The sequence below is a fragment of the Taudactylus pleione genome, unplaced genomic scaffold, assembly GCF_031769625.1.
Source record: "Taudactylus pleione unplaced genomic scaffold, aTauple2 ptg000046l, whole genome shotgun sequence".
NCBI classification, from domain to species: domain Eukaryota; kingdom Metazoa; phylum Chordata; class Amphibia; order Anura; family Myobatrachidae; genus Taudactylus; species Taudactylus pleione.
This window is the reverse complement of record NW_028284448.1, coordinates 8973872-8999654: the sequence shown is the minus strand read 5'-3', so window position 1 is coordinate 8999654 and position 25783 is coordinate 8973872. Positions and strand designations below refer to the sequence as shown.

At 40.9% G+C, this 25783-nt stretch overlaps 2 protein-coding genes across 11 annotated transcripts in view; both read right to left on the bottom strand.

Moving 5' to 3' along the window:
- LOC148537665 (uncharacterized) overlaps positions 1-9919 on the bottom strand; it is a 259972-nt gene extending 250053 nt beyond the window's left edge. For 4 of the 5 annotated variants that reach the window (XM_088460468.1, XM_088460466.1, XM_088460470.1 and 1 more), the window contains exons 1-3: positions 9361-9802; positions 4604-4743; positions 910-982 (exon numbers count right to left, since the gene is read on the bottom strand). In XM_088460468.1, coding sequence (XP_088316594.1) covers positions 910-982; positions 4604-4740 — 210 coding nt within the window. In that variant the 5' untranslated portion in view covers positions 4741-4743; positions 9361-9802. Of the gene's footprint in view, positions 1-909; positions 983-4603; positions 4744-9360; positions 9803-9854 lie in introns of those variants that run through there. The other variant, XM_088460467.1, reaches the window with a different exon arrangement.
- Positions 9920-16912: 6993 nt separating this feature from the next.
- CEP57L1 (centrosomal protein 57 like 1) overlaps positions 16913-25783 on the bottom strand; it is a 55206-nt gene continuing 46335 nt past the window's right edge. For 3 of the 6 annotated variants that reach the window (XM_088460460.1, XM_088460461.1, XM_088460465.1), the window contains 5 exons: positions 23794-23898; positions 22967-23050; positions 22658-22890; positions 21486-21630; positions 16913-17250 (listed from right to left, as the gene is read on the bottom strand). In XM_088460460.1, coding sequence (XP_088316586.1) covers positions 17017-17250; positions 21486-21630; positions 22658-22890; positions 22967-23050; positions 23794-23898 — 801 coding nt within the window. In that variant the 3' untranslated portion in view covers positions 16913-17016. The remainder of the gene's footprint in view (positions 17251-21485; positions 21631-22657; positions 22891-22966; positions 23051-23793; positions 23899-25783) is intronic. The other 3 variants (XM_088460462.1, XM_088460463.1, XM_088460464.1) reach the window with 3 other exon arrangements.

The window sequence follows — 25783 nt, the reverse complement described above, 5'->3', positions numbered from 1 at the left end:
TCACAGCACATTTTCATATGCCATGCTCTCCAATGATGGTCTGCAGAGAATTTCTGCTCAGCAATGATTTTTGTTCTACACTGATTTCTGAAACCTCGGTGGTTTGGGAAGCTATACTCATTAAGCCACTCAGCTCCTGACATATCCCATTCCAAACAATCAGAGAATACACTTGCCTGCACTTTTATTTACTCCTAAATTGTATTATTGTTCAGGTGTGAATGACTTCTGTGTTCCATGTCAAAGCTTTCCCCCTTTGGTATACCCCATTCAAACTAAAGTTTAGTTCTTTTCAGATCTCAGCCTTCAAAAGTGTGGTCTTTTTCAAGACCATTCACTGTTAAAGCACAACAAAAGACTAAGTTTCAGAATAGCCATGCCACCAAAAAAAGGATCCAGTCTGGGGTCGCAGCTCTTCCATTCTTCAACCCGGGCAAATGGCTGGGGAGGCACTGGCTAGTATCAGAGCCAGATTTACAGATACATATATGAACCAGAGGGTTCATGTGGGCATTATACAAAGGTGCAGCAGTATATAGTGCTAGAAATTTGTTGTGTTTTTGATCAGGGATGTACAGAAAAGGTAGACAGGGGAGGCAGTGCCTCACGTGTCATACACTTTTTACTCCAGAGTTTTCACTATAAAAATTATATAATACCAAGAAGATATTTCTAGTATTTTATTAAAATTATTCTTATAATTTTTATAGTCAAAACTCTGGTTTATACTGAAGTATGACAGGAAAGGTTCTGCCTCACCTGACCGCACATCACTGACTATAGGTAACTCTTCACTAAATGTATCCACAAATGTATTCAAAAAACTCAGTCAATAGATAAATGTACACTTCTAAATTCTTTGTCAATCCATCATTATGCTTATAGCTGTACATTTTATGCTATTTTTACCTGTAGTCCTCTTTTCAGGATCATCTCTCTCTCATTTCTGAAGAACAGGATGTCTTTTGGTATTGGAACAGAGCTAGAAGAAGTAAAAAGTAAGAAAGCTATTAGCACCTGGTAAATGTAATTATTCAAAACAAAGTAATACGAACAGACATGTATGTACCATAATGGGATAGTTTCTTTTTTCAAGAGACAGAAAATAAAAGAAATGCCCTCTTGAAGTTAATATAAATTCCCTTGTACAAAATGTTTTTATTGATTTCAAAATGTAGATAACAGAGCATTACATAAGTGTCAAAAACACAGCATTACAAAAAAAAAAAAAAAGTGAGACACCAAATGTCATTAGAAATTAATGACAATGTAGCACAGCATGCACGATTATAGGACAATGATATAATAGAAAAAACTCTGATTACAATTAGAATAAAATAAAAAAACACCGCATTTTCTAAAATGTTCTACGTAACAGACTGATACAATGTAAAAAGAAGAACATTGCTGCCCTGTAAAAATTTAACAAATATTAAATTTAAACAGGAGAGAGGTGGAGGGAGGTGCATGTCAGCCTCAAAGGAAGGAATATACCAAATAAAAGATTCTAGGGAAATGTCCCTAATAAAAAGGAAAGCCACAAAGGAGAAATAACCTGTTGCCAAAAGCAGACGAGTACCAAGTGGCCACTTAAGTGACGGCGTCGGCTCCTCTGGGATTTTGAAAGAGACAATTTGTGATCTGTGACATTCAGACTTTTCTTTCAGATATACAGTTTCAGTAGGTCATGAGTTGAAAAAGGTTAATAAACAGAATTTATGTGAACGGGCCTGCTGTTTATTGGGTACACAATGGCAAGCATACAGCCAGAACGCTCCCAATCCACTATGTACATCCTGAGTTTCAGTGGAAAAAGGCCCCTGACAGTCCAAAAGAAACCACCATGGAAGACAGTTAGATCGGGACTGCGGATCGGGACTGCAGCCCCCCTCAACCAAGAGGTTAGGAGCAGCTGCTGTAGGGACATAGCGTAAGACAAACAGTACAAAATCACTGTTCCCTGAAAATAAGGCAAAAGAGAATCAAGAAACCTGGAGTCCAAAGCAGTTCTCAAAAGGCCCGATGTATACCGTTTAAAATGAGTCACAGACAATGGAAAGCAGGGCTAAGCAGATCCTCACATTGAAGTGCAAGTAACTCCAAAATGTTAAGAGCAGAGAATAGGTAGGTTAGACCAGTGATTCTCAAACTTTATTCTACCGTGACATACTGTATATGACACAATTTTAAAGATATACAAATAAATGTTAATTAACCTTATTGTATTGTTAAAATCACACACTTCCAGCAGTTCTTTACATACCACACCAAGAACATCCCTAAACGACCCACCTCACCATACCCACCCAATGCCCACACTCCCAGCAGTTCTTACATAAAACACCAATAACATCCCTAACTCACCCACCTCACCATACCCACCCAATGCACACACTCCCAGCAGTTCCTTACATAGAACATATATAAAACAGAGAAAAAAAGAAGACTCTTGGTTTGGGACACTCTTGAAGAAATAATGAATTTATTTAAAACTTAACTTTTAATGAGATGTATCTAAAATAATATGAGTCTAAATAGTTAAAAATTGGTCATGTATTGATTTATTTATCAGCTACCGAGTTGTCCTCTTACATACAATACATCAACAGTTGTCGCCCTAATAGTTCTGGGTCAGGACCTTTACATAGTGTATGGGTATATATAATTCAGTCTCACTATATACTCTGTCAGCACACGCGTGTATATATAAACGTGTGTGCATTGTGAGTGCATACCAACAGCGGGCATGAGACCTGCTATATACTCTGTCAGCACACGCACGTATATATAAACGCAGCCAGTCCCAACATTACAACTAGTGCACGAGGACGTCCTTATTATAGCTAAACCCATAACTGGGCACTTACCATACTGCACAAATAAATAAATATGATCCTTTCCCAATTCCATTTCCTTCTCTTTCCAAGTGTATACAAGACTTACAAATTTACACTTTTAATTGCCAGGAAAAGATTAAAAAAAAAAAAAAAAACCAGTAGGAGAATACAAAAGTATCTTTTTGCCCCAATCAGTATTTGGAGGATAGGATGGACTTTATTGGTCACTGACTGCATTACAAAGAATGTAATTTATTCTCCACATTTGAGTGACATTTATTTTGAGCGCTGGTGGTTTTCACACCCATCTTCTTTGTACTACTCTCACCACAAGTCAGCATGACCCTATGCAGTAGAAATCAGGATACCCAATGCAGACGTCAGACATCAGATGGAAATTATGTGAGGATGGAGAGTTATCAAAGTTCTTAGATTTTGCACCCTTGGTGGAGGGCTTTTTAAATGGGACCGATATGAAATACCGCCGGAGGCATGTTCAAATCCCAGAAGACTGGCAACTGAAGATTCCGATAGGTAAGTATTTTAAATATAACTAACCTTAACCCCCCCCCTAACCCTCACTTAGGGGTTCCTAACCCTAACCTCCCCCCTGTAAGTGCCTAAACCTAAAACCCCTTCCCTGCAGCCTAAACCTAAGTCTCCCGGGGGGGTGCCCAACCCTAACCCCCCCTTCCCCAAGCCTGACCCTAACCTCCCAGGGGGGTTCCTAACCCTAAGTCCCCCCCGGGAGCCCTAAACCTAACCCTCCCCCCCACGCGGCTGTCCGTGTCAAGCAGCGCTTCAATTGGGATGCCGGGCGAAAGTATGCCTGTCATTTAAACCTTGCTGGAATTCAGCAGTCGGGAAGCCGGCAATCAGAATTGCGTCTGCCGGCTTCCCGACTGTTTCCCGTTCCCAGGCATTCCACTGAAAGCTGCTCGGGACAGTAATTGCAGTCATACGCTGTGCACCCTGTGGAATTTCTCTCTTGCACATTTATTCTGTCATTATAAGTAAAATGATCAGAATATATAATACAATCTCCTCTATTAACGAATAACAATGATTCAAATTAGAGCAAAAGTCATATCCTAGGTGCTATACATAAATAAAGCAGTGCCAAAGGAGCTACTCATTAATGTCAGTGCATCACTGTGGCATCCCCCAATGGGACCTCAATGCCCAGAGTGATACTGCCACTGTTTGCTCTTTTTTCTCTACACTGCAGTATTTCCCCACAGGCTGGCCATAGCCCACTGGCACAGTTCAGTACAGAGGGGCGAGGGGTGGTATGACATGCACTTTCTCTGGTGCCATGGTTCCACGCTACTCCTCTGGCTGTGGCATTCTGGGGGTATGACCATATAACACCACCACTTTGATGGGTGTTTTTACCAGAACAATTTAATTTTTTATGGGGCACACAGTTGGCAGAGGAACATCTTCCAACACTATGTAAATTGGGATGAACATCTTGAGCTTGGCATGGCGGATCTGTTCTGCAAAATCTGCATGCTTGGGAAGTATGGAAATAGTCTAAAGAAGTAATGTACAATATATGTCCTCAGAACTAGGTTTGCCAATTCAGTTATATAATAATAAAACACAGATAAAGCACATGACCATTACATCTGATATTCCATGTGTCATATATACAATAGCTGACCTAATACACCTATCCATAACATCTGGCTAATTTATCCATCATTTTGTACTGCAGCATACAGTGAGTTATTTCCTATAGTACATCCATCTTTTTATCCTACCTGTAGGCTTGGCTAGGCGTGGCACGGAGTACTCCATTCTCTTCTATCTCAGTCCTCAGTTCTGATAATTGGGAAGCTAATTCCTTCTCCAGAAACTGGATCTTCTCACATGAAGAGATTCTGTACACCTCACTCATTTCCTGAGTTTTGGCAAACAGGATAGAATAACAACAATGTTACACTGCAAACAAACCAGACCAATAAACACTTATGGTTAAAGGTTAAATACAGTTCAGTGGTATATCTGTCATGTTACTTACCTGCTGGCTGCCCACACCATTATTCTGGGGATTTAATTGAAAATATGGCACAGGTCCATACTTCTGGAGGAAATCACTGGAAATATATTTCTAAAAATAGCGCTGCACATATGCCTGCACCATTTTCTCTGGGAGGATGGGACAGATGGAAATCTGCGCACGGGCCCCTCCTTAAAACACAGGGCCTGATTCAGCAGCGGACACAAATGCAATTGCAACTGAAATCGCATACGGATAGTAGTTGTTAAAATATAAACATTTAGACGCCCACTGCTGCCTTCTCATATCTGTCCAATGTCGCTCTTCGGTGTAAAACTCGGTACCATGGACGTACATCGGGCAGTCACGCAGCATTTAAGTTTGACCAGTTGTAAACACTCCAATTCTCCTCACAGGCAGAGAGCAATCGCAGTGGCTAATTTATGCACGCCCATGAAACCACATTCAAGCGGACAGACTCACCTGCAATTTTTACGACCCTCCCCAGTCACAACCCACAAACACTGACAGCCTTTCATTCACTTTATAATGGATTCCTCTGTGCGTCTGTAGTCACAATGCAATCACTGCGCACACACAGTGCAGTTTATACACATGTGCGATTACGGACAAAGGTCGAGCGATTGTTTGCAATCGCCATAGCGTTCACTGCTGAATCAGGCCCACAATTGTTAGAGTTAAAAATTGTATCTTGTCCTATACTCCAGTTAATGGGAAGCAAATACAGTGGTACAGTAGCAATGTTCAAGATAGTAATTATTGTAAGGCCTGCACGGTCATTGTTAATGGAACCAACCGCACCTGCAGACTGCTAAATCCAGGATCTGCCAATGTAGCAATAAGTACTGATAAGCTGGGTGCACACTTAGTGATATTTTGAACAATTTGCCAGATTCTGATGAATCGGAATGACAAATCGTCAAAATTGTTAAGTGTGTACGTCTATGTGGAGCGGTGCGTGCTCCCGTGGGCTCATCAGCTGCATCATCAGGTTGGCCCTACATGCAGCCCAACCTTACTATGGGGCTGACGACCCCATGCAGTGGGATGTGGCAGGGGCCGACATATTGGGCGGTCGGGCACCGGATCGTCTAATGTGTACCGGCAGCCTGATATGTCAGCCATCGGCGGAGGGGGTCGTCATTTGCATTGCTGGGTACACACATCGTTTAGTGTGCACCCAGTTTTAGTGCTATTCAATTAGTTGATAACTATTTTGAGAACTGCTACTGTTACATTTAAAGCAAGGAAGAGCCGACAGCTTTATATCCAGCATATTTACCCTAACAGTAGCCATAAGTAGCATCCGCCTCCAGGCCTGATTCAGTGATGTAGGCTAATGTCATCGCAGCTGTTATCCCATATACAGCTGCTGTGCAAAAATATGCAATTGTCACAGATGCCGAAGATTGTACTTAGATGCCTACCTGCAACTTTGCAAATCCAAGTATCTGCATACAAAGACGCAGCATCAGTTGCAGATCATTTGATTAGCGCAGTTCTGAGTAACCCTATAGCTAATCAGAATGGGTGCAGGAACTGAGATGCCGGACCCACTTTCACTGCAGTATCGCAGACAAAGGCCGTGACGCACCCAGAAAATGGTTGTGACACGCCGCATACTGTGCTGCCACGCCCCTTTACCTCTCGCAAACGCTTCCTGATTACCAATCACACTGTAATGTACCTTGATGCATGCGCAGTTTACCGATAATCGCTCCACTGTGTAAATATGGGCATTGTCCATCACTGAATCAGGACCACTGTCAGCTATTAAGAACTCCAAATATTTCAAATAGCTATAAACGGAAACTTTGTTTTTTTCTTTAACAATAAAATCATAATGATCACAAGCAAAAAACTCATCAGACATCCTGATACAAAGACAATAAAGCAAAGCACAAACAATCTAGGCATTGTGTATCATCCCTGGGTGATTTCTATTTTAAATTCAGTTAACATACAACCTAGGAACACCAACCACACTGCCAGCAGTACATATTAATCTATGATATATTACAAACCTTATTGTATAGGACTGCAATGAGAATCACTGCCTTAGTTCAGATACATATAGGGCTTGGCTCAAGGGTGCCCGCATTACTGATACCGCATGCAAGCGCCAATGTTTTCAGTATGCGCATGCGTCTGATTGGCACTGCACATGCTTCCCGACGGTTACTGCCGGGAGCTGCAGAATTTGGATGCAGAAACAGGCTATATCGGTGGTAACATGGGAGCTCCTTGCCAGACACAGACATGTTGCGGGCTAAAGACCCAGTTGCACTGATAAAGGCGGCCATGTTCAGATGGAGATTCTACATCTCCATAGGGCTTGTGAAATCTCTGATGGGGCGATTGTGTCCGATGATGTGTATTAATACGCACAGAAGCGGATCAACACCGCAGCCAGTGGGAGTCTGTAGAAATACCATTGGCTGCAGCGTTAGCATAAAGACACAGCTGTACTGCAGCAAAAGATGCAGCCGCTGCTGCAATAGCGTGTGCCACTGGATCAGGCCCAAAGTCAGCTGCTCAGTGATCATCACCGGTCACATGTGCGCTTCAGAACCTACCAGGAAACTGCGGCATTCTATAGCATGTGTGCCCTCACTCAGCATGGCATGAAAGAGAATGGGGAAAAGGTTCTGAAAACTGCATGGGGCAGTATTTTGCTTTTTACTGCAAAAATCCTGGATTTCCTTTGTACTCTCCAGGGACACACATATTGAAAATGTGCAGCCAGTATTGCTAGTTCTAAAAAGCGCATTCACTAACAGTACTTTATGCAGCAAAGATGATTAGTTATCCCTAGTAACAAAGGAGGGCTTGTGTAACATTCTAGATGCATACATACACAACGATTTAGTTAATGAACGATTTTAGTAAACGATTTTTTCCCTTGAAAAAATTAAGGTGCGTACACACTGGGCGATAAAGTGGACGACTGAACGATAACGATATCGTTATCGTTCAGTCGTCCACTTTATCGTCCATTTTTAAGCCCAAAAAGATGAACGATGACGACGACGTGCGTTCCCGCGGGTCGTTCATCATCATTGTTCATCGGGCTGACATGCAGGCCAACCTGACGATCTCGTCAGGTTGCTGCATGTCAGGGAATGGGGGAGAGAGCCCGGCACTGAACGATATCGTTAATGATATCGTTCAGCGGCTGTGCTCAATGTCATAAACGACATTGAGCACAGCCTGCCGGGGACACACTAGACGATATCGCTCAGGGAGCATATCGTCTAGTGTGTATGCACCTTTAACTAAAATCGTTTACTATAGTTACTGTAATGTTGTTCATAAATGTAATTAACGATTTTTTAGAACTACAAACGATTTTTGCATATTTTTATGGAGCATACACACGATCAGATTTTTCCTTCAGATATGAACGATAACGATTTAAAAATCGTTCAGTCGTTCATATCTGAAGGAAAATCGTTCATATCTGACATGCCTGAACGATGGACGATCAACGATGCGCGTTCCCGTTTGTCAGATAACGATATCTGACATCTGATGGGTTTGCAGTCAGACTTGGACGATTTCATTCATTTTAATGCAGTCAAAAATCGTTCAGTCGTTCAAATCGTTCAAAACTTTGGTAAAATCGTTCAAATCGTTTAATCGTTCATCTGACAAGTCTGACAAATCTGACCGTGTGTACGCTCCATAGTAAGGTGCATACACACGATCAGATTTTTCCTTCAGATATGAATGATAACGATTTAAAAATCGTTCAGTCGTTCATATCTGAAGGAAAATCGTTCATATCTGACATGCCTGAACGATGGACGATCAACGATGCGCGTTCCCGTTTGTCAGATAACGATATCTGACATCTGATGGGTTTGCAGTCAGACTTGGACGATTCCATTCATTTTAATGTAGTCAAAAATCGTTCAATCGTTCAAAACTTTGGTAAAATCGTTCAAATCGTTCAATCGTTCATCTGACAAATCTGACAAATCTGACCGTGTGTATGCTCCATTAACTAACTGAAAATCGTTCAGTTGACAAGTCTGACTGAACTACAAACTACAATCGTGAACGCGCATGAACGATAATCGTTCATCGTTTGACTCAGAAAGTGAACGATTTTTACAAAGGATTATCGTTAAACGATATCGTTTATCGATAATCGTTCAAAAAAATCGCTGTGTGTGTATGCACCTTATGAAATAACTATAACAAGGACAAGTGAAATGAAATAAATAAATAAAAATTCCTCTGTAGGTTACACATAACAGAATGCAAACGTTAATTAGACAATATTTTTTATTCCAGTGCATTAGTAATAACTGGGTCTCAATTGTACTAGAATAAAATATTTTTGAAAAAGAGCAATTTGTAATACCCCAATTACTGAAAAGCATCTGCATTTCTGCTACCTTACACAAACATAAAACATTTACTTAAAAAATGCTAAATGTGTAATCATTTATTATAGCTATAAGTTCATATATTTTAAGAAACATTACTTACCGAAGATTTGTGATCCGCTTATAAATCCAGGACCTGAATCGCAGAAAAGTGGTGTTGGATGTATTATTATTATTTTTTTAATTAATATTATTTCTTAACTACGATCTGTTTATGCTGTGTGGGGAGCAGACTGCTTTAGGCTGAGGAAGCGCTTGGCCAGTCTCCATAGCACCCCATGTACACATAGTATTGCCGGCTGGGACATGTTACATAGTTACTGAGATCAAACTTCCACGTGTGTACTGGAGGCCAGCAGAGGGCGCACTGGTTGTTTGATCGCCCGCCCTCTTCACTATAACGAGAGAAAAAAAAAAAAAAAACTGGCATGACTGCACGTTTCCTGGTGAACTCCACTAGAATCTGAAAAGTAGTATAAATATGACAGAATATATATTTTTAGAAGACATGCGGAGAAAAATGAACAAATTTTTAACAGATTTAAATGAGAATCCATATATCATATCTAAATTGATTCCATCATTTGTATGACAGACCCTCCAACATTACTCGTTCCATAAGGTACAAAATGCTCTGCTCCCGACTTCCTTCTTAATGTAGGATTACAGCCACCTGTGGGGAAACACCTGTCATCAATTAACTAGTTCAACACAGGTGATTGCAATCATACATTAGGTGGAAAGTCCAGGAGCAGTGTTTTGTACCTAATGGAACGGGTCATGTTGGAGGGTAGGGTATGATTGATAAAGGTTAAATCACTTAAGAAGCATACTTTATCAATATATGGTAGTAGGGCAGGTTTTCTATCTCTGCTTAGTACAGCAATAGAAAACCCCCAATCGTCCTAAATTATAATTAGGGGCATATTCAATTAGGTGCGATAATAGCAAAAATCTCACACCTGCAGGCTTTATCATGCAGGTGCGAGATTTTTGCTTTTCAGTTGGGTGAAGGATTTTTAAATTTGAGTGGCATGGGATTTTTTTTTGCAGCCCCAGAGCTAGACCAATTTCCCCTAAAATCTATATTTTTAGGAAAAATGGTCTGGAAATGCTCTGGAACCCCTGCGGCAATCCACCCTAATTACTAATCAAGCAACTGGAAGTTAGTCCTTTATTACTCGCCTTCAGCAGCGCTGCCTCTTCCTCTGATTCTATTCTTCAGTGTTGGAAACAGCTTCCAGGGACCAGCTGGGTAAGGACAGGACAGGTACGTACTACACGGCCCCCCACTCTGCACACTACCTCTCACCCTGTACCCCCTCTCACCCACACTACACTGCTACGCTGTACCGCCCTCCCTGCACACACTACACTACACTTACCTTCTCTGGCTGGCTTCCTTCTTCATGCAGGGGAGTGCAGGAGCTGGTCCAGCGGTCGGAGGATGTAGTAGCCGGGCATAGATCACAGCGGAGCATCCGAAGCAGGGTTTTCAATACAGAAATACTGCGGGTAGCAGGAGTGCACATACCTCCGGTAATCCAAAATAGGTCGCGAGATCTGCAGAATTTTTTATGTGCAAAACCTCTACAGCCAATTGAATATGTTCCTTAAAATCTTATGAAGACAGTGACATTTTCCCTGAGCTGTAAGATGTAACATACCACTTCATCAGGGGAGTCTCGAGGGATATGTTCTGTGATCTGGCTAACCCAGCTTTGTATTTCAGCTTCACTTATACTGCTTTTACACCTAAATCCTGGGTCTGACCCGAGATTTGGAACACCGTTCCAAAACGGGTCAGACCCAGGACAGACTTTTTCTACTGCGGCGCCGATCCTGATTATTCCCGGATCGGCACCGTTCACACTGCACTTGGGTGCAGTGGGACACTTCTCCCGATGCTTGGAGAGGACATCAGAAACCCAGAAATCCCCATGCTGTAAACGGGACCTGGGTCGAATGACCCGGGGTATCTGTTTACACTGCACGGTTTCACGGGTTGTTCCAGTGTAAAATCCTGCAAGTTACCTGGGTTAGATTGCCGGGTCACTCGACTCAGGAATTCAACCTTGGCCCCTTTTACACCTAGGAGTTACCCTGGTTAACCCTGCAATAAAAAAATTAAATAAAAAATAAATTATCCATTGAAAGAAATATATACAGTATATATTTTCTGACAAAGTATGTTTTTATTAATTCTCTGCGGTTAACACCATCCTGGGATTGTGGTAATATATTTTGGGGTCTATTTAGCAAACAAACTAACATTTCCGCATAATTTAAGTATCCAAGCTATGAAGGGCTAAGGAGAACAATTATCTTCTCCATTAATGCCCTACTCCTATAATATCCCATTAATGTTTTTCTGCTTTCTGCATAGCAGAACATGTTAAGAAAATCCTTAAACCCTTACCTTATAGAATGCCATCTGAAAGTGGCATTCTATGAGGAAAAAACTGCAGGGACAGATGGCTCTCGTCCAATCAGTTCTTGTAGGAGACAAATTCTTCCCTCATTCGGCAATTACACTGTCAGTGTAATTGCTTATTACAAGGCTATAAAAATGTGTGTAAATATATATTTATTATATATAACTATTTGTTGCATTCCTTTTTAGAGATGATAAACAAATTTATAATGCAGCAGCTGTTCTTAGATGATCAAAGCCAGGAAAGGATCTAAATGGAAATGTAAAGGGAAAAACAAGAGAGCCCTCATAGGGGGTGATTCAGTAGTGGACAGAATTGCACGTGAGCAGCTTTGAAATTCCATTCTTGCAAATGCAGCAAGAGGTGTCCGACACCCCCTGCTGCATTTGCGATCCCAGCACTGCGACAGAGTTTGCAGGCTGGGATAACCATCGCGACCAGCTGAGTAAGCCTCAGCTTACACAGGCTGGCTGACTTGTGAGGCCGGAAACTGCATCCGTGGACGCAGCCTTTGGCCTTGCCACCCCCTGAAAATGGGACAGACACGCCCCCGTTTACTGGAACGCTGGAGGTCCACGCACCGCCCCTTAAATGCCTCTGCCAGTCAATCAAGCAGAGGCATATTAGGGACTGCGTGCGATCACGCAGGACCTGTTCTGCACGTTCGCAGAACAGGTCCTGCGCATGCGGACTCACGATAATTGGGACTCTAGTGTAGTATTTTCACTCCATATACCGTACATGCACCTCACAAGCTATATAAATTTTGCGTACTGGAACCAAACTTGTCTGCTGGCTTATCACAGTGTCTTTATCCACAGAATACTACTAGGTGTTAAATGTTTCTAGTCAAAGCTCTAAAACACACCCTCATACCAATTTGCACATAAAAATTGAATAGAGGTGATAGAAAAAAAAATCTTTTAAAATACTACACTAAGTAAACATACCAGTATTTAAAAATGTCATTTGTACATTAAGAAATGTGATCAGTTTTAAAAGAAAAAACTTAATATGCTCATCTTAAGACATGCATTACCAGGTAGATGGAATCTTCCTGCTTCTGGTCCAACCAGTGGACGGGAGCTCCAACAGAAGAATAGCAACCTCAGGATCCCTGAGGAAGTCATGATGAAACGTGTTGGGTGTGTCTCCATCATCTGGACACGCAGGATTCTGAGGTTGCCATTCTTCTGTTTCTGTATACAATGTGGCTGTTATTCGTTTATTGAAAACTCAAGTGTCCAAATACTGTCTGTCATCTATTAAAAAAAAAAACCTTGAGAGCTTGTATCAACATTCGCTAATACAAATAGTCCTCCTTGTATAATATATTCTCTAAGCGAGAATTGCAGGGAGAGGCAGAAAAAAACCCAAGAATTTCCTGAAACACCTGTGCAAAAGATCAATAGTGTAGTAGATATCCGATTTCAATCAATAGCTCAGTTAAAGAGCAAACCTTCTTAGGTACCTTTTGAGAAAAGGCCCCCATACATCAGAGATGGATTGCAGCAATCGTGCAATTTGCAATCGATTGTGTATAAAAATCTTTCCCTTTTACAATAGATTGTGGCAATTCTGCAATCGATTGAAAAAGGGAAAGATTTTTATACACAATCAATTGCAAACTGCACGATTGCTGCAATCCACATTAGTGTAACGAAACGTGCTAAGAACTCCACATACTTTTGCTTGGACAACAAGTGAGCCGAGCTCCAGCTCCGTCCATTCCTGCTGCAAGCCCGGTCGGGTTCCACACAAACGCTAACAGAGGGTCCGCTCCCCGTACTGTCCAAGGACACTCGAACAGAAGGCCCAGTACTGCTACAGTCTATTCTTGGGAATGTGAGTGAATGCCTGGCAGTTGCCACATAGATTAATGTCCCGATATACTTGTGACAAATATATCTGTGCTTTAACGGAGCTATTGATTGAAATCAGAGATCGGCTACACTATTGGCGTTCGGCACAGGTGTTTCAGGAAATGCTTGGGTTTTTCTTGTGCCTCTCCCTGCAATTCTCGCTTAGAGGATATATTATACAAGGACGACTATTTGCATTAGCAAATGTTGATACAAGCGTTCAAGGTTTTTTTTTTTTTTTTTAAAAGCCGACATTGGAGACAGTATTTTGACACAGAGTTTCCAATAAACGAATAACAGCCACATTGTATTTTAAATGTTGATGGGGTTTTACCTGCATTAATACACCGGTGTATTCCTATATATCTGTGTGTCAGAGGCCGATTTATCAGCATTTCTTTTTATGATCTGTTTTTTATTAAATTTATGACTGAGCTATTGTTTTTATGTCCCTATTTTTTAATGTTTGGATTTCTAAATTCTATTTGCGCAGCTCTTACATACAAAGCTGCAAACCTATGGGTTGCGGTTGATGGCTTATTAGATTGTAAAAACATATTTGAGGAGGGCCAGCCTTACTTTTATATTTCATGTCATTGTAATTTGTTTAGGTCATGATCACCTTAATGTACAGCGCCAAATAGTACAGTTACTAACAAACAGTTAGGTCCATATATTTGGGCACTAACTAAATTTTTGTTATTTTAGCAGTTTTCCAAAACATATCCAAGTTATTTATATAATGAATATTGTTTTAAAGTGCAGACTATCTGCTTTAATTTTGGGGTACTCACATACAAATTGGAGGAATGGGTTTAGGAATTACAGCTATTTAATATGTAGTACCCTAAAAGTAATTGGACAATTGACAAACTGTTCCATGGGCAGGTGTGGGCTATTTCTTTATCAATTAAGCAGGCAAAAGTTCTGGAGTTGATATCAAGTGTGACATTTGCATTGGGAAGCTGTTGCTTAACCCATAACATGCAGTCAAGAGAGCGTTCAATGCAAGTGAAACAGGCCATCCTTAAGCTGGCCAAACATCTAAAGATCATCTGTCCAACCAGCCAACTAGTTGATTGGCTGGAATGAAAATCTGGTAACATACGGGAGTAACTGATGATCAGCAATTTGCTCCTAAATGCCAGAAAACAGATGAAAATGGTCATCCAGACAAGTTTGTTAAATGTTTAATCTAAACAATTTGTTCAAACAGTTTTTGTCCATTTTCCGGCATTTGGGAGCAAATTGCTGATTGTCATCTGCTTTCATACCTTACCAAGTTTTCATACCAACCAATCAACTAGTTGGCTGGTTGGACAGATAATCTTTAGATGTGTGGCCAGCTTTAGGTTGCAAACACACAAAAAAAATCCAGAGAGATAGTGGGAGCCAAGAAGTGACCAAATCAGTAGTTTGGTACATTCTGAAAAATAAACAAGGCGGCACTGGTAAGCTCAGCAATACAAAAAGGTCTGGCCATCCAAGGAAGACCACAGTGGTGGATCATTGAGGTATCCCTTTCCATGGTAAAGTAAAATCCCTTCACAACATCCAGCCAAGTGAAGAACACTCTAGGAGGTAGGCATATCATTGTCCAAGTCTACCATAAAGAAAAGACCTCAAGAGATCAAATGCACAGGGTTCACCACAAGGTGCAAACCATTCTTAAGCCTCAACAATGGAAAGGTCAGATTAGCTCTTGCGAAAAAAAACAAAATAAACCAAGCTCAGTTCTAGAACAACATTCTTTGGACAGATTAATCTAAAAACAACAACTTGTACCAAAATTCTGGTAAGAAAAAACTATGGAGATGGCTTGGAATGGCGGTGGAGGCAGTGTGATGGCATGGACATGCATGGCTTCCATTGACACTGGGTCACTAATGTTTATTGATGTGACAGACACAGTCGGATGAATTCTGAAGTGTATAGGGATAAACTATCTGCTCAGATCCAGACAAATTCAAAAAGAGATTGGACGGAGCATCACAGTACAGATGGAGAATGACCCAAAACATCCTGCAAAAGCATCCCAGGAGTTTAAGGTAAAAAGGTGGAATATTTGAGTCAATCACCCGCTCGAGCATACATTTCACTTGCTGAAGACAAAACTAAAGCATGAAAGACCCATGAACAAAAACTGAAGACAGCTGCAGTAAAGGCCTGGCAAAGTATAACAGAGGAGGAAACCCAGCATTTGGTGATATCCACTCATTGCCTGCCAAGGATTCTCAACAAAGTATTAAAAATGAACATATTATTTATGAATATGCTAATTTGCCCAATTACATTTGAGCCCCTAAAAACTAGAGGTCTGTGTATAAAATTGATTTAGGAATTTCAATGTTTCATACAATATTTATGTTCAACCCCTTCCATCTCCAATGCTTAATTTCAACTCCATTGTGGTGGCGTACTGTGCCAAAATTGTGTATTTGTCCAAATATATATGGACCCAACTGTCAGTACTTCATAAATTATACTATAATAATAGGTTGACCAGGAGGATTATATATTTGGTACTTGCTATGTTCCTCACATGTAAAAATGAAGATTTATAAACCTCTTGCTGTTAAGGTACTCATCTCTGGTTACACATACAGTTTAAGTTATACAACTAACACCACCTAAAGACTGGGTTATTGTCTCAGTATGTTGCCATCTTATAGTGATAGACATATCTCGAAACGTGTCAAGTGGGCGCTGGGACATCTGCAGTTACTGAGAGTCCTGCCACATACCACTATCCGGAGGGGCATAGTCAGAGCAACTGTGACCTGAATACGCTACTATCCATTCCTTTTTTTCATATATGCCTCAATGTGCAGCGTCATGAAGGGGAAAACCTTTTGAAATAGACATTAGGGAACTCTAATGTCCTGACTAAGTGCTATCAGGGTCTCCTGTCGGTTTCTGGTTTGTGGGCAAGTACGTGACATGAAGTGGTGGAAATACTCAGCGGGCAAAGCCTTCTATAAATGTTTTTTCCTGCCCTTACTAGAAATAGTTTTGACTCCCAGGTCATCATTGTCACACAAACCAGAGCCCCAGGCACAGAAGCTGTAATGCACCTGTTCGAGAGCTTAGTTTCTCCCAGAAATGCCCTAGAGACTTTTGAGTTATGTACAGACATACTAGACTTGTGGGAGTATGTGATTCTCCCACAAAAGGGTGTACCTACCTGTAAGGAGGGCAGTGAGCTGCTATATCACCCAACACTGAGTGGATAGAGAGGTGATGACGCACTTATCGTACACTAAATGGAGTCAAACCATGGCTCAGTGAGAATAGCAACAGCTAAATTCTTTCCTTGAATCTGAAGACTATGGTTTACATAAAACTACAAATCTTTATTTAAAATATTTAAATTATATAGACATCCAAAGTCACTATGCATAAATATAAGCATTACAAAAACACACACACAAACACACACAATATCATCAACACAAGAATAAGTCATTTCTCCCACATGATGTCATCTTTCTTAAGAGTCATCTGAATCTTTTGCACATTTTTCAGCAGCTGGAGGGAAGTTTTGCTGTTGGGGGTTTCAGCGCCTCTTGGCAAAGTTTCTGGTTTCCTCTTTGGAGTGGCCAAAGTGTCTACTTTGCTGCGCTCTCCAGTAACCGCTAATCTAGCACTAGAGGAGAGTTTCTTCATTGACCGAGCTGCTTTCTTCAGCCTATAAACCTGAAATGACAATTGCATTTCATCAAGTAAAATTACAATTCTGAATGTTGACCACAAACAAAACTTTATTTTAGAACTACAGATGTGGGCACAAATTAACACATTAAACTGCCCAACTATGAGAGGCATAATTTATACTCCTCAGATATTCTATATTTACTGTTTATATTGTAAAGCAGTATTTTCACAAGCAATTAACATACAAATGTTAGAATTCTGTCACCATTATAAAAAGCGTGCATTTAAAAACCATGGTAAAACTGTATTCAGACCTAGATGACATCTTTTCTGTTGAATGTCTTCATCTTACATTAGCACCCTTACTGTTCTCACGTCTACACTCCTTTTACACATCCAGCCTGGCAATGCAGCACAAATAGTCAGGAATCAAAGCTATAAATAAGATCACTGAAGCAAGTCATAATTTAAGAGAAATTATATATTCATGAAACAGAGGATGAGGCAGGAGCTAGTCGGTAGTTGTAGAAACATACACCCTTACAATTGTGAATATTAATAGAAAAACTTTTTTAGGTTCAGTGGACCTCCGGTTTTATTTTACAGAGATTACGGTGTGTGAAAGTGCTTAGTGCACCTACCCAGCGTTACTGCAGGGTGCTTATTACACAGCTAGGGGTTGGGTAAAAGGTCTTCCTTAGATGCCTGGCAGTGAGGTGGATGTAGTGACTCTAGCTGAGTCACATTAGTGACTATGTTGACCAATAGCTTCCTTTGGTACATGTGATCACACTACTCCTAAACTGTCTGCGCAATCCAGGAGCCACAAGGTGCATTGCTTGAGTACGCATCCATAGATAGGGCCGAGAGCAGTTACAGTACCAGGACCTAATATTACTCTCTGTAGATCTGTTTGTCCAAAGAGATTTGGAAAGGGGCAATTTACAACCAGACTATGCTTTCTATGGCTCTTCACTTCAAATCTTTCCTAGTTGATTACAACAAAATACAGGCTTTTCAGCCAGGCAGGTGTGCAGTACAACAACATTATTATTATTTATATTTTATTTTCACAAGCATTACGCTATTCTAACCTTTTAGTATCTTTCATAAAAAAAATTAAAAATAAAACATGCTATTATGTTTTGTGAAACAGCAACAAAATGTACGGGATGCTGGCACTCGGGATCCCGTCGGTCAGAATCTCGGCAGGGTTAGAATACCGACAGATCATGATAGGGTAATGGGAAATACGAGAAGTATTCATTTAGTTCTGTCCTGTGTGTTATTCTGCTCAAAGTAGATACACAGTCGAGTCACATTATTATGACCACCTCCTACATTTGACGTTGGCAGTGCGTAGCCCATGAAGTCAGTCATGTGCCGTGCGCTGGCTTGGTGGGTATATAAGGTGTGTGATAGGCCGTCTTCTGCACACATATCACTCGTTGCTGTCATGGGTAAAAGGGGCGATTTATCAGAGTTGCAAAAAGGGATGATTATTGGCTTTCGGGCCAAAGGTGGCAGTATTTCTGAAACAGCGCAGTTTGTGAACTGTTCGCGTGCTGCTGTGGTGAAGGTGTATCGTGACTGGAGAAATCACACCATTGCGACTAACCGGCGTGGAAACACCACGTGTCATTGATGCGAGAGGTGAACGGCGGCTATGAAGGTGCGAGAGGGCCGACCGACACGCTACAGTAGAGCAGCTCACCGTCGAAATGAATCTGGGGGCCACCAAACGTATGTCTAAAATGACATTTCAGCAAAGTCTGATGCGTATGAGGCTCCGAAGAAAACGGATGGTCACTGCACCTATGCTAACGAAGATGCATCAGTGGAAAAGGTTTTAATTTTCACGCATGTATCGGAATTGGAAAACGCTGATTGCCGAAGGGTTGCCTTCTCCGATGAGTCACGTTTTCGGTTTCATCGAACAGATGGACGTTGGCATGTAAGTCGAGAAACATCGGAGAACAAACACCCTGCAACCATTGCTGGAAGAACACAAGCTGGTGGTGGCAGCGTTATGGTCAGGGGGATGTTTTCATGGCATTTTCTGGGCCCACTGTGGTTGGACAAGCATGATCAAGACTTCCAAGTACTTCCCTGGCACCCTAATTCCCCGGACTTGAACTCAATTGAGCATCTGTGGGACCACCTCGATCAGCAGCTGTGGGATGCACTGCAGTCAGCGTAGCTCCAGATACCTGTGCCAACCCCTACCAGCACCTTATTGAGTCACTCCCAGCCTGTCTAGCTGCTGTCCGTGCTGCACACGTAGGTTACTCTGGCTATTAGCTGGTAGTCATAATAATGTGACTCGTCTGTGTGTAAACCACAATATACAAGAGTAGGTTTGATTGTTATGGTCACAATAGGTTAGCGTCGGCTATTGACGGCAATACCCATTTAATAGACCCCACAGGCTTGCCTGCAGAGTGTATGTACTAAGCTTTGGAGAGAGATAAAGTGGATGGAGATAAAGTACCATCCGATCAGCTCCTCACTGTCACTACAGGCGGAGTTTGAAACATGACAGGAGCTGATTGGTTGGTACTTTATGGGATGGGTACGGGATGCTGGCGGTCAGAATCCCAACAGGGTTAGAATACAGACACTTATTGGTCAGTATTCTAACCCTCCCCTCTTCCTACTTTAACTCTCCCTCCCTGATGCCTGACCCTAACCTCCCCCTAGCCGCACCCTACACTTAACCCTTCCCAACCCTGACACTTACCTTCAGGATGCCGGCGCCGGAATCCTTGTGTTTGAGATAGTGACCGCATCCCAAATATACATGCATAGTTTTTTTCTTATAGGCCATAGTTCACACAGTTAAATTGTTAAAAGAGCGATCCTACCTAAAAAGTTTAGTTTTGGGAGATGTTCTCAAAACGTATTCTGAGATCTGCATACCTGGATTCTGTGTTTCTCGGTGTACACTGTACCTACAGGCATCAAATCACCAGCATTGCTCTTCTCTCTACTAACAAGCTAGGTATTTTTAGACATACAAAGTGGTTGTCAAAGTCCCTCCCTGTCAATGTAACATTTGCATAAATGGGGAGTTCATAGAAGAAAGTTATCATTAAAGCAATTATTTCTTAAAAAAAAAAGTCAAAAGATAGGAGCCAATACAAATTCAATGCTGGACCATTGGAGACCTCAAGAGAGAACAATCCAGTGATCTTTGTCTGCATGGATTGTGGAGAGTCTCAGCAACCCAATCCCTCTCCCACTGTTTCCACTGTCCCTAATGTACCTCCACTGCACTTCCCTTCCTGTCTATGCTAACCAAGGCCCTGTACTTGCTCTTCTCCCTCATCTCCCTTTACATACCTTCCCTCGTCAAGCTCACAACCACATCTTGTATTACCTGCAGCCTGTCAGCCATCACCTCTTGAATGTTCCACGGTTTCCTTAAACTCAACCTCTCTAAAACTGAAGTCACCTTTCCACTCTCAAAGACTCCTTCACTGTTGACAATACCTCAGTTTCCCTCTGTTCCCCAAGTCTGAAATGTAGGTGTTATCTTCAACTCTACCCTCTCTTTCTCTCCCCACATCCTACATCTCTCCCACTCTTGTAGTTTTCATCTCCACATTTCCAGGACCTGCACATTGCTCACCCTGGAAGCCATTAAAACCCTTAACAATGCCCATATAATTTCTTGCCTTTATTACTGTAATCTATTTATCACTGGCCTATCCATATTCTGCCTTGATCTAGTCAAACTAACTTTAACACTGCTTTAAATTATTGCTGCCTCATATCCTTCTTGATCACTTCCGCACATGCCCGACTCCAGGATGTCACCCATGTTGCTCCAACTATCTAAAATTCTCTCCCCCGCTTTATTAGACATTCTCCCTTAGCTAAGCCTACCAACCCTTGTCCTAACTCTCCTGCCTCATCAATACCCAAACTCTGCTCTCCATTCCCCTTTGTGTTCACCCACAGCCCCTCTAAAATGTAAGCTCTTGAAAGTAGGGCTCTCTCATTCTGTGAGATACTGTATGTGCTGCTTTGGAACCCATGCAACACCTTATAAATAAATCATAATCATGTGCATGGACTTTGTTGGTTTAATTAAGGTATATAGGACCACATAAAACATGACAATTTGACACCTAGGTCCATTATTGTGGGAGTTGGTAACAACTTAATCGTTTTTGGCATTGCATAGTAAATTAGATACAAACAATAATGTAAGGCCCAGTATGGAGTACACTAACATAATACGCGTAAAAATCAGTCATTTTACAAAGCCTTACATTCATTTGGTGTCTCTTTAACTTCTGAATCTGATCACTTTTTGTTTCCATATGTTTGACAAGGCAATCCATTTCACGCTCTAAATCTTCACGCATATGACTGTCTTTTGTTTCATTTATTTGCTTGAGTAGATCTTCATGCTCACTTATAAATAAATACAGCAGGAAAACAGATTACTATGTCATTTCACATCACTTTTACATCGAGATCTAGGAGTGAAAATACATTCCTGGGCACACTAATATACACAACAAATGACAATAACTGCATTATGCTCATTGGGTCCACAAATAATAGAGAAATGAATCCCTAATTTTATGTATAACCATATTGTGCACTAGGGCATACATTTATGTGCTCCTGCAGTGTCTTCACGCACCAGGGTATCCAGTTATACCATGGTCTACTGCAGGCGGCACTTGGAACAGAGCAACAAGCGCACAGGTACTAGTTTGTCTCTGACAGCCACTGGTCTCTGTATAAAGGCTGCAGACCAAAAAAAAAATTGTTTCCAGTCATTAGATCATTCCTGCACAATGTTGAATAAATATTATAGAATTATTACTTTTCCTTCTCCCTTTGTCCTAAAAAACCTAGCTGAGAGAGACCAATCTTTAACAGAAATCATGTCCTCAGTGATATAGCTTGTATTACCATGCTATAACATTACCGTACAGGTTACTGACATCTAAGATATTACTGCATGTAAATACATTATGCTTGTGTTAAACATTTAATTGTAAATGTATTCTTCCTAGTTAAAGTAAATATCTTTACAGTATTCAATATTGGAAGAAAAAAAATTTTTTAATATACATTATATCTAAAAAATAAAAAAAAATTCAATTCAGTCTATAGGAGCTCCAAAAATGTTGCTTTCAAAATGGTGTAGCCTGTTATTATCTTACACTTAGATACATGTACTTTGCTCTGTTGATTTTGGTACTTATGAAGAATACAGAATACTCCGCTCATATCAGGTTTACTCTTTGCCAACCCCTCGCCTCTCACAGGTAAGGTTTGCAGAGTAAGACTTACTCCCCAGTGGACTCTTTGAATAGGTTAGCAGAAAAGTACCGGATGTTGTTTCCTCATCTTGAAATGGGAACCATTGTTTATGGAAAAGAAAATAATATGAGAAATGACCACTAAATAGTATTTTGTAACTCACAAACTCATTTGCTCCAGCTCGCCTTGCAAAGCAAGTAGTAGATCACCCAGACTATCACCAGTAGAGGGCGCTGAACAGGTGGCTGTAGTCCTGTTGGCACCTAAAGGCCTAACTGGCTTGTGTCCTGCAGATCTTGAGCGTTGCTGAGTGACCCGTGGGGTCTGGCTCTGATGCTTCATCATATGCAGGACATTCTGAACAGTTGCACTCAGAGAATGGCTTGCACTGGTGGACTGTACAGAAGGAAAAGAGTTACTAAATAGGAACCAGTAGATCAAGTAAAGAAAAAATAAAAAAAAAACCACTTACCTTCCCAGCTACGAATGGTAGATCTCCTGCCTTCAGAGTAATGCCCTGTTTAGGTATACCTTTATTTACGGTGGGTTTCTGGTACTCAAAGCAAGAACAAAGGGAGGTGTCACCATACATTAGTTAACTTTCAAAATATTGTAAACCTATATGACTATCAGGAGAACATCACTTTATTACTACTGTACACAGAGTGAACAGACAAGTTAATCACTAACAGGTAACAACAATATATGAAATAGGCTAGGTAGATGTCAAATATATTTTGTCAATAAATAATAATAATTCCACAAAATAGAAATTAATGAGTGTCCACACGGATCACCTTTGTGCATTAGACAAGATTACTAAGCACAACAGTTTGCATTTATGCCAATTACTTAACCTATGATAATTATTTAACATTTACTTTCATGCAATTAGCATAGGCGCACTAAATTACAACACAATATGATCTATTTGTACAAAGTACTGTATAGATTTTAAGGCTTTTTTTCTGACAGTTTCAGGACAAATAAACACTGTTTTCAAACTTTTTTTTTTTTTTTAGTCTATTGAGACCTTACAGTTTTCACCTATTACTAACACTAATATATCCAAATGTAAACTTAATTAATTTGTAAGATTATGATCATCCTTTATCTTTGAGGGACTACAGTGTATGCAGCAGCATACAGGGTATATGTAACAGTTACACATTACATTTAGGTAAAGTACCTGTAAGATGACAAATGTTTGGAACAACACAGAGCAATAAACTGGCAAACTACAAGCAAACTCGTACAGTAGGCAGGAAAGGGACAAGAGGTGAGGGCTGGGAAACTCACTGTATCCTGACAGGCAAGTAGAGGCGAGTCACAGGGAGAGGAAGCACTCAATGAGCCTGTACCCAACGAAGGGCGAGCACACAGAGTCAGAGTCGCTGAAAGGGACTAAGAGACAAGAGACAATGAGCACTTGAAGTAAGGATAGTGCTAGGCATGACCATGTAGATTAAGGAGGGCTCTCCAGTGAGAGTTTACATATTAAGAGAAAGGTAAAACTTGGAGAGTGAACTGGGGAGAAGCAAAGGACGGGGAGGAGAGAAGAGTGGTGAATTAGAAGGAGGGATGTTAGGCTCTGATGAAAAGGTAAGTTTTGAAGCTAGCAAGACTTGCAAATAGTCTGACTTAGTGAGGGAATGCTTTCCAGAGGAGGGGGGACACAATCTTGTAAACAGACATGAGAGGAGGTAACCAGGCTGGAGTGGAGGTGGCAACAGGAGAATAGGGGGAACTTGACTCAGAGTGGATATAAGAGACCGGCAGCAGTGTTCATGATAGATTAAAGTGGGAAAAGGCGAATAAAGGGGAGGCCAGACATGATGAAGTTACAAATGACTGCATTAATAAGGATTTTGGTGATACCAGGGGTGAAAAAGGGCATGATCTTAGAGATGTTGTGGGGATGGAAATGGCAAGAATGGGATAAAAGACTGAAGGTGCAGAGAGAAGCATAGGAGAAGTCAATTATGACACCTAGGCAGTGGGCTTTAGGAGCAGGCAGCAGGGACAAAAAAGTGAGGGGGGAGGATGGGGCCCTGGAAAGGGGAAGATGATGATAAGGGAGGGCGGGCGGGCCATATGGGACAGCTGTATATGTCATGCAGCATATGGTGTTTTATCGGCATTAAAACAAAAGGATAAAACTTTTGAATGTATGTTTACAAGTTGGTAAATAAAACTATCATTGGAGTGTATGATTTTGGAGCTGTGCTCTTTTAGGTCTTTGTATTTTTATATGGTTGTGGCTGTCCAACATTACTGAAATGCTTCGGATGATTTGAATGCAATTTCCTTGATAGAACAATACTTTGATTAGATTAGAGTTATATTCATCACATAGAAATGTTTAATGTGTGGATTTGGGCAATAGCCTTACATATTGTTTTGCTTCATGTTTATCAATGGCTCTCAACTACAGTGCTGTTCTGCATCCACACTACAACACATTTTCTATGCGATACAAACTAATATCTGTTGGTTCAGATAAAAGGATGCAATTCACTTACAGTGGAGCATAGCCCTAAAATCAAACCTTTATATCTCATCTTGTGTGTAAAAAGGTGATGAATTGTTATTTTAGTACTGTGCTGTATTACAGATGGGCACATTTCTTTTTCCACAAGTTGCAGGAATGAAGGAACCCTGAGCTGCAGGGGATATGCTTCATAGTGTCTTACTACCCTGGCCCTTCTGTTGCTACAGAAATCACTTAGAGACTTTCTGTTGACACAGAGCTGTAGTGGAAACAAGCGATTGCCTAATAACTGTGTCCATGACTATAATGTTAATACCACAATTGAGAGGCTATCTGCACTATGCAGCTCATTCTGACAGTAGTTCTGGGAGCAAAGACCAGCTTGCACACACTCTCAGACCTTTTTGTCAAATTCCAGACTAGTAGAGGTGGTTAAATAGTTTACTTACCACATAGGCCCAAATGTAATAGCCTGCGAGTTTCAGGCATCAGCGCAATTTTGTTGATAGATTTAAAACAGGAAATAATTTAAAAGGCAAAACCTGGTTTTGTGTTTTACATTACTGCTGCTTTAAATCTTGTAGCTTAGTTGCTGAAATGGATACAGTGACTGCAAATTACATCTGTACCATGGTCTGCAAACAAAGTAGTGTATTTAGAGAAATAAATCAATTACTTGGAATGTGGGAGAGGCGTCAAAAGAACTATAGCAGTGTGAAGTAAGCAACGTGATTTTCTGAGTAAGCAGACCTTTACTGATAGTCAAAAAAAGTGTGGCTGAGCAATTCATTCTATTTT